We start from the raw sequence: 8837 nt of genomic DNA on the forward strand, positions 1-8837 counted from the left end.
GTAAGTGGCACGAATGCGTTTTAATCACCACCGCGTAATTTTGGATCGCAAAAAGTTTGATTTGGAATTTACACGATTTTCGATTTTCTTTTTTGAATTGACTAAAAGTCACGGAGTAAAGCTACTTGAAAATTACATTCGTTAGTTGTTCAAAAAGCAATCACATAATAGGGGAAATATTAAATATTATACAAATATATGAGATGTCCTTTTGAATAAGGAGTACATACGTATCATGTTCTAGCAAAAATTAAATCAATCTTCTTGCTATTCAAGCTAATTTGAAGTACATTCACCATTTACTCTATTTCCATTATGTTTCATCGAGGTTACATTCTATGATCTATAGTCTCCTAAATTTTGAAACATTATTTCATGCAAATCGGTTTAAAAAAATAAGTAAGCAATGTGCTGATTCTCAGTTTCACTAAAAAGAGTAGTAAAAAGAGTCCCTCACAGCCTAAGTAAGACTTTCACTTGAGATCTTTAAGTTTGTTGAACGAATGCTGAAGCAGGACTCGATAATGTTTTTCGTATATGTTTTAAACGAATTGTTAGTGAATGCGCGCCAAGTCCCGAGAAGTATCTAAAAATTAAAAAAATACGACAACGGCTAAAAAAACGTAATAGTATCATCGAAAAGGAAAAATTTCTCATGAAAAACTAAGTCCAAAAGTGTAGAATAAAATTTTCTCACATGAGGCTTTCATATATTGTCTTCTATACGCTAAATTCAGAATTATAATTTTCGTAGTCTTCATTGTCTTATTTTTCAAATTTTGAGATTAGTACTTTTCGGGACTTCGCAATATTCGAGATTTCGCTATAAAATTCCTGGATAAAACGATACATTTGTACAAATAATAACTCTTCCTTTCTCTGACTACATATGCTTGCAATTGATATTGCGATTCACCTATCTGAGAAAAAATATTCCTTATAAAACAATATGCTGTCTTCGATACATAATTCTTACAATATTTCGCGATCATAGTGTAACATGTCCTGCTAACAATTCTGCAAACATCATCTTCTATTATAAGTATTACAAAAGGAACTCTCTAGAGGAAAGTTTTCATTAGACATAATGCGTATCAAGCCATAAAAGTCAAATGTGAAAATTTTACAGCTTGATAAAGAGTAAAAGATAAAAAGAGTACATAATCTTTAGCATGATAAGATCTGATCGAGATATACATACATAAGATATAAACATAATTTACAAGATAATGTGTGTGTGTATGTGTATGTATGTATGTGTGTGTGTGTGTGTGCGCGCGCGCGTATATATATATAATTGCCTTGATTCTACAAACTTACTTAAAATCCATAAAGGATCTAGTACACATTCTCTCAGTTCATTTCAACGTGAACTGCTGCTCATTTCGACCAATATACAACATTGTAATTTATAACTACTTATGCAAGTTAGAAAACAGAAATGCTATAAGCATTTACTTCAGTGAAAACCTGTTCTCCGCGAAAAAAAACATCATTGAACAAGAGATGTATAAATTGCAAATTTCCTTTAACGAGTGATTTGTATACATGATGGTTCGTTATTACGGCAAGAAACACACATATATATAATAATCCCTCAATATCGCGTGATATTTTTCTTGTCTATAAAAATTTCGGTAGCACAATATTTTTCACCCCGTAACTGATATTAAGTTCCGGACTGAGGTGCATCTATAGCACAACATTCCAACTCGCGCGTACTTTACAACATCTTTGTACGTACAGTCACAGTCATTGAACTTCTACACACGATTCACTTAATACAATTGTCCGATTGGAAATAGTAGACTCTCTCTAGCCATTACGTATAGCCCGACTTTACATGACTTAAACGTAGGCGGGTAAAGTTAAATTTTCGACGTTGACTCGACGGCTTCTGACGATGTACTTACCGCCGTCGATTTGATCGCTGGAATAAATTCAGCTGCGTCTGGATTTAGCGTGCTCTACAAGTTTACAAGATTTACCATAATGATGACGATGGTAAATTGTAAATAGTTGATATGTATAAAATACTGCTTTTTTTCTTTTTAAAAGGATCTGGAAAGAATGAATTTGTGATCAGTACCTGCTTAGCAAGATCATCCTGCATTTTCAGACCGCTGAGTTGTTGACAGAGTTCAGCTGTGTTATTGTCGGAGGTGCCCGTAGCTGTGGACCACGCGGTCGAATTTATATTCCTTTCATGTTGCCTCTCTTCTTCCAACATCGCCTCTAGACACTCCTCCATCAGTTCTTCCTCTTCCAATTGTTGGAGCACCTGTGGGGAAGCTCCATGACATGAGAGAAGCATTTCCAGATACCTTACATTCACATGGAATGTCACATTCCAAAAGTAGGATAAAACACTCAATCATTGATTCCCTTTAGTCACTGATATTCCAGAAAAACCTGATTTCTCTTGCGAGCAGTGGCGCTTGTTCAAAGCTTCAGCGGTGAAGTTCTCTTTTGAAGTTGTTGGCTATATTCAGCAGAGAAAGTTGCTTTGCAGCTGTTGTAAAATTCATAGATCTGATTGGTGTATACTGTCAGATTCAGTTTAAGAGAGCACCAGTCAGACTTATATATTTCGCAACAATTGTAAAGCAGTTTTCCCTATTGAACACAATGTGCAAACAAGAAATTTAACTACAATGCTGGTCGCATGAGAAAACAAGTGTTTTCCTAAGATATCAATGGCTGCGTTCAGCAGAGAATGTTGCTTTGCAACTGTTGTATAATTTGTGAATCTGATTGATACATGTTCTTGGATTCGACCAAAATTAAGCATTAAATTAATTAGCATACTCCAATCAGATTCACAAATTTTACAACAGTTGCAAAGCAGCTTTCTCTGCTGAACGCAACCAATGACTAAGTCAATAAATGAGTGTCCTAACCTACCTGTTGATAAGATGTTCAGATAAGATTGCAAAATGTCAATAATTGGGTGTTTTACTTTACCTGTTTGTCGAACTCTTCTTCGTTCTCCATCCATAGGTACTCGGAGAAATCCCCGTCGCCTGTCGCTTGTACCTCGGCTTCAGTATCGATGTTATTTTCCACATAAGAAATGATACCCGTGTCGTGACCGTAATAGCCATTTCCGGACCCGTTATTCGGAATCTTCATTTTCATAGCCAGTATATTGAACGGCGTTGATATCAGTGAATTACCTGCAAGTCCTCCCCGTCAATATTCGGCGTATCGTCGAGGGAATCGCCTCTCCCGGCGGCGATACGTGACAAAAAATCGCGGTCAATTCACCGGGACAAAGGAACACGTTTTTCTCTAGCGTTCGCACCAAATCTCACAGTCCGCATTCGCGTACAGCACGCGTACAGGTAGAAATTGTGACAAACGCAGGAGTCCTTTCTCTCTTCCTCCGCGAGCACCGAAGAGACGCGCTTTGTGAGACCCGCGCACCCGCGTACCGCTTGTAAACACACAATAGGGCGGCTTCGTCGGCGATCAATTGAGTTCACACCGGCTCGATTTTGTCCACGCAAAACCTGCCTGTGTCGTAGGGAGCGAGAGAGAAAAAGAGAAAGAAAGAGAGAGCGACAGAGAGAAAGAGAGCGCGAGAAAGAGATAAAGAACAGACGGGCAGAAGTTTACTTTCAAGGCGGTGCCTGGCGAAACGCAACCTTGAGCCGGTCGACGAGCCAGACGCGGCCGAGACGAGCGTCAACAATAAGCCAAGCCGTTGCCTCCGATGGTGCCCCGGCGTTTCTCGCCGCGCATATGGAAGCGTGCGCGCGATCTCTCGATTTGCCGTCGTCCGGCCAACCGACTACGCGCGAGCTGCTCTATTTACCTCGAATTTTTAGCGGTCCTACGCCGGACGATTCCGCGCTGCCGAGCGTCGTTCCTCGACGTTGCTAACGGCGTACAGCGCGATGGCTACACGGACTCTCGACGCGGGAATTATCGTCGCTTGACAGACGCGCGTTCACGGCGCCGAGCGACCATCTTTGCGAGAGGCGCGTATGCACTGCTGTTATAGGTATATCGTCATATCTCTCGGACGTGAGATCGCTCTCGTTCGATCGACGCGAAATCGCCTAGTCACACGTACGAGCGGACAGGCAAGCGAACGTGCGAGCGAGGTGCATTCCGTCGCCTTGTCAGTCGCGTGTGCACACGTTCGTGCATGACGATGACGACGACGACGATGATGATGAACGAGGAACGGCGCTTCCGCGGAGACGACGGGAAGGAACGGGACGGGATGCACACAAACGTACCTTTTCTGATCGATTCGGCTTCCCCGTGCTCCGTTGCTGTGGTCGTCGTAATGCTCGGCGATGGTGGCGGTGGCAGCGTCGTCCTCGTCGTCGCGTCGTGTGAAATGCAATTTACGCAGTTCACGGCGGCCGAAATACGTGTCGTTCAACGCAAATTAGCGCTCGCACAGTGCTGCCACCGGCGTCCGGAGCCGGGCAGCGCGCGGCTGCGACGTTGGTAAATAATGTGCTCGCCAATACAAGTCAATGGTAAACGGGCTTATGGTCTCTCCGGGATTGCGTATACGCGAATTGCTTACGTATCCTCTCCACGTGATGTGTACACATCCCGATCGTTTTTCATGCTGACAATGCAAATTATGTCGAGTATCGCGAATTGTATGAAAACATGCGAGAAAGAAAGCAATTATACCACTACCTCATCTGTTTTGGTTATTGATTGTGAGTGTAATGTTCAAAAGAGATAACAAATCGCACGACATTTCATTGTGCGACAGATTGGTAGATTTCATTCTCTGTTGGTAAGAATGTAACTAGAGAAATCTGTATTTGTTCAAAAAACTCTGAGTTTGTTCAAAAACAACGTTTATAAATTTACATCAGAATTCGGAACAAATACCAGTAAACATGCATGTCTAAAAGATGTCGAAAAGATATCTTATGCAACATTTTGTTGCATAAGATGTCTTTTAGATATCTTTTCGACATCTTTTAGACATGTATGTTTATTGGGTATTATATGAAAATATGAACTTAATTTTTGAGCAAGCCATACGTTCCTTAAGCGACACACTCACCGACACATTTACTGCTAGTACTGAAAACTGTGATATATGTAGCATGAACTGTCCTTTCCCGATTTCCTGAATTGGTGTATATTGGTGCAGTAAGTTAGAATGTGTGAGACAAATATACATTGTTTCATTCTAACTTATTGCACCAGTGTGCAACAGTTCAGAAGAGTTCTTCGAGAAAGAACAGATCAATGGGTTTTCAGTACTGGCAGTGAATATCGCAACGCAGCCATAGTTTACGTAGCCTGCCGTAGAGTACGTAGAGTATCATAATTTACACGTGAAAGCCCAACTCTAATGGTAATCCTGTGCTGGGATAACTCGTTATTGGAGTTAACGACATTTTCGTTATCATTGCGCAACTTTTCTATGGTATACAAAAGCTGCGCAACGATAACGAAACTGTCGTTAACTCCAATAACGAGTTACAGAATTCTAGTTACCCAGCAGCACATGGATATCCTTTAAGGATATTGAGGATATCCATAAGTCATCCGTTTTACGTCCTTCGGACATTCAATGGACGTTTGTGGGATATCCGTTTATGAAATTCGAGGACATGTTAAAGTCCCCGACATGTCCACAGGATATCCGATAGACGTTCAATGGGCATATAAAAGTAGCATCCGGATTTGTAATTTACAAGATAATTTTGTAATTTGTAAATTAAAAGCACAGCACAAAATATTTATAAAATATTTACAAAATATTTATAAAATATTTACAAAATATTTATAAAATTTATTTGAATATTTTATAAATATTTATCAAAATATTTCATAAGTATTTTTATGACATTAGCTTCAATAGATCATAAATATTTTTTTTATTATAAATATTATAAAAATATTTATTATAATATATACAATTATATACTTTTTCTCTTTTTTAAAACTTTTCTTAAATTTCTAAAATATATATGTTTTTAGTTTTCACTTTATATTGTTTCACACGTTACTTAATTCAAGTTAAATTGTACTTGAAAATTTGTTTACCATTGCCGAGATTCGAACCTAAGACCTCTGGTTCTTGGAGTCGTTTACCTCACCTGCGCCATTGTCACTTTGACTGAGAGACGCTTTATATTGTATATATATATATATTTTATCCATATACGAAAACAAATTATTTATTTAAAAGAAGAGAATATAATATAAAAAATCAGAATGTTTTCTGATAATAAAAGAAACTTTAATTTGAAACTCAAAAAGATACTTTTAATATTAGAAAATAATTTATTTATATTTATAAAATGATTTACTTGTACTTTATTTACTTTAAAACAAGCAAACATTTATTTAAACACAATTTTTACATTTCACAATTTTAAAAAGTTTTCTTCTTGTAAGGAGATTATTTTTTTTTAGAAATTCATAATTTTACAGTTTATTTTACAAATTAAAAAAAATATTACTTTATGTTTATTATATGTTTTTTAAAATGTAACAAATATTTTTTTAAGTTTTAAAGAAATTATATTTAAGTTTTAAAGAAATTATATTTAACAAAATATATTTCTTTGATTTAAAGAATTTTTTTCAGTATACATTACCAATTTAAATTTTGATTTTCTTATTTCTTCATTAATTTAGTAATTATAAATAATTACATTAATTTTTTTATATAAATATTTATAGAAATATTTACAAAATATTACTACAAATATTTATTTTTTGTTTACTATAAATATTGCATAAAATATTTAGTCTATATTTTAATAAAGATTATTTTAATAAAGATTTTAATAAAAATTATTTTAATATTTTGAATAAAGATTTTGATACTTTTTTCTTTATGTATATAAATATTTATAAAATATTTATATAATATTTAAAAAAAATAATTCGAAATAAATATTTATGAATCTTTATCATAAATATTGTGTGCTGTTTGTGGGTAAACCGTTAAAACATATATAAAACCGTTCTCTAACATATTCTGAACTTTCATCTCGAACATATATCAAAAGTCCATAAGATATACTGATAAGGATATCCGTTTCATGTTCAAAATCGGATGTCCTGTGGATGTTCACTTCATATCCTTGGACATACGGACGTAAAATGGACATGAAATGGATGTTAATCCATAGGTCCTGTGCTGTCTGGGTAGACGCCGTTCGTTGCATCATGGCAATCGCACAGACGTGCGACCATTTCCTCCAGGTGAGTCTTGTGTCTTGTTGACACTTTTCGTTGACATCTTTCTTGTCATCGGCTCCAAAGGTACTAATATAGCGTTGTGGTTCTTTATTTTGTTATATATACACGAAGTGCGTCATAACCAACAGCATGAAAAGTATTGATGTATCGGCTTATATGAGCGCACGCATGACTAGAGAATTTGTCAAATCTACATTTTAAACTGTGTCTTTTGAGAAAAATTGTCCTGAACATCCGTAGTTTACGTAACATGCGAATTATAGATTTTTCCTACAATTTCCTTCACGAAAAGAGCGTTTCGGAATGCAAGCCTGGATATCAATTACAATCGCAAAAGAAAAAATAAACGAAAGTTATCCCGGCATTTGTGCATTTTCATTCTAACGTGTCGCTAGTTCACTGATGTCTCGGTAGATGGCGGCTGTGAACAGATCGCTCGTAAACAAACAAGCAGCGTCCGTGTTTCGTCGATTGAGAGCATTCTCGCGAGGGAAGTGCAAATGCGACAACGAGGAAAAGCGATCGCTATATTTTCGCGGCGATATCGAGCAACTGATCTTGAGAGAGTCGAAGCGGTACGGCACGTATTCGCGTCGCGCGGGACGCCGCGTTGAGTCGCGTGGTGTGTTTACATCGTGGCGAGCCGGCGCGCGATTGGCCGAGCCGCGCGGCTGACGTGCGCGTGCGACGTGCGTCAAAACAAAGCACGGTAGCGCTGTCCGCGGAGCAGCATTTCATCGCGGTCAGTCGCGGCGGCAAGTGTGTGGTTGGTACTGTTTGTCCCGTGCGTCGTTTCTCACGTCGTCATCGTCCTCTGCAGTCTCGCTCGCGCGCGTCGTACACGTCGCTGTGCTTTGTTCCTCTCTCTCTCTCTCTTTCTCTTTCTGTCGCGCGGTTCGTCCAGTGTCGAGTGCTCTTGCGCGAGCAATTCGTACGCGCTGCTCAGGAGCTGCGGAGAGAGAGAGCGACTTTGACACATACATACATCTACGTAGACACGCATACAGTGATCGTACGAGTGCGAGCGTCGTCCACGGCGATGTCTACCACGCCGAAGTGCTTGGAGGAGTCATTGGGTGGTAAGTGAGAGCCATTTTCTGAAAAATGCCCGCCGCGACGCGACGACGAATGTCATACAAAGTGCGGCCATTTCGCGCGGTGTCCCTGTTGCTGCGTCTCCCCTCTCGTTCTGTCTCGCTCGCTCGCGATGAGCGCAAGCATAAACAAACACCATTCGCGACGATGCGTCGTTCTGCGCAACGTTCCGTCGCGGCTGTTACGAGTTAGTGGTCGGGATTTGCTCGTCGGGAAATCGCGCGAGAGTGAATGAACGATTTTCCTGTCGATTCGCCAACAATGGAAATCGTCGCGTCGCGTCGACGCTCGCGAACGCTTGGTGAAGCGTGTATCTCTACAAGAGACAAGCGCACGTCGATCCTTTGTCGAAACGACGAGCGGAGCGGTTTTGGCGCGATTCTTGACTCCTCGAGACACCTGACGACGTGTCGCGTTGCAGTCGGTGGAAATTCAATTTTTGATTCAATGTTGCGAGAACGAATCGATACTGCCTCCCGGCTGGCCTCTCGCGCCGCGAAGTTGCATGGCGCAAGGCTCGACTTCGTGAAGCACGTCGG

At 39.4% G+C, this 8837-nt stretch overlaps 2 protein-coding genes across 3 annotated transcripts in view; one reads left to right on the plus strand and one right to left on the minus strand.

Moving 5' to 3' along the window:
* Positions 1-270: 270 nt before the first annotated feature.
* LOC116846090 (polyadenylate-binding protein-interacting protein 2) lies at positions 271-4477 on the minus strand. Of its 2 annotated transcripts, none has more exons than XM_032819508.1 (4): positions 4248-4477; positions 2965-3176; positions 2090-2281; positions 271-1967 (listed from the first exon to the last, which is right to left on the minus strand). In XM_032819508.1, the coding sequence occupies exons 2-4, from the start codon at positions 3136-3138 to the stop codon at positions 1869-1871; spliced, it is 465 nt and encodes a 154-aa protein (XP_032675399.1). In that variant the 5' UTR covers positions 3139-3176; positions 4248-4477; the 3' UTR covers positions 271-1868. The 2 variants fall into 2 exon arrangements, with proteins under 2 accessions (XP_032675399.1, XP_032675400.1); XM_032819509.1 differs by lacking the exon at positions 4248-4477 and adding an exon at positions 3818-4003.
* Positions 4478-7913: 3436 nt separating this feature from the next.
* LOC116846080 (BCL2/adenovirus E1B 19 kDa protein-interacting protein 3) overlaps positions 7914-8837 on the plus strand; it is a 64247-nt gene continuing 63323 nt past the window's right edge. The window contains exon 1 of the mRNA XM_032819478.1: positions 7914-8282. Within this exon, the coding sequence (XP_032675369.1) occupies positions 8243-8282 (40 nt within the window). The 5' untranslated portion in view covers positions 7914-8242. The remainder of the gene's footprint in view (positions 8283-8837) is intronic.

This window comes from Odontomachus brunneus, unplaced genomic scaffold (genome assembly GCF_010583005.1).
Source record: "Odontomachus brunneus isolate Ranch 3 - 2012 unplaced genomic scaffold, Obru_v1 Obru_scaffold_060, whole genome shotgun sequence".
Classification (NCBI taxonomy): domain Eukaryota; kingdom Metazoa; phylum Arthropoda; class Insecta; order Hymenoptera; family Formicidae; genus Odontomachus; species Odontomachus brunneus.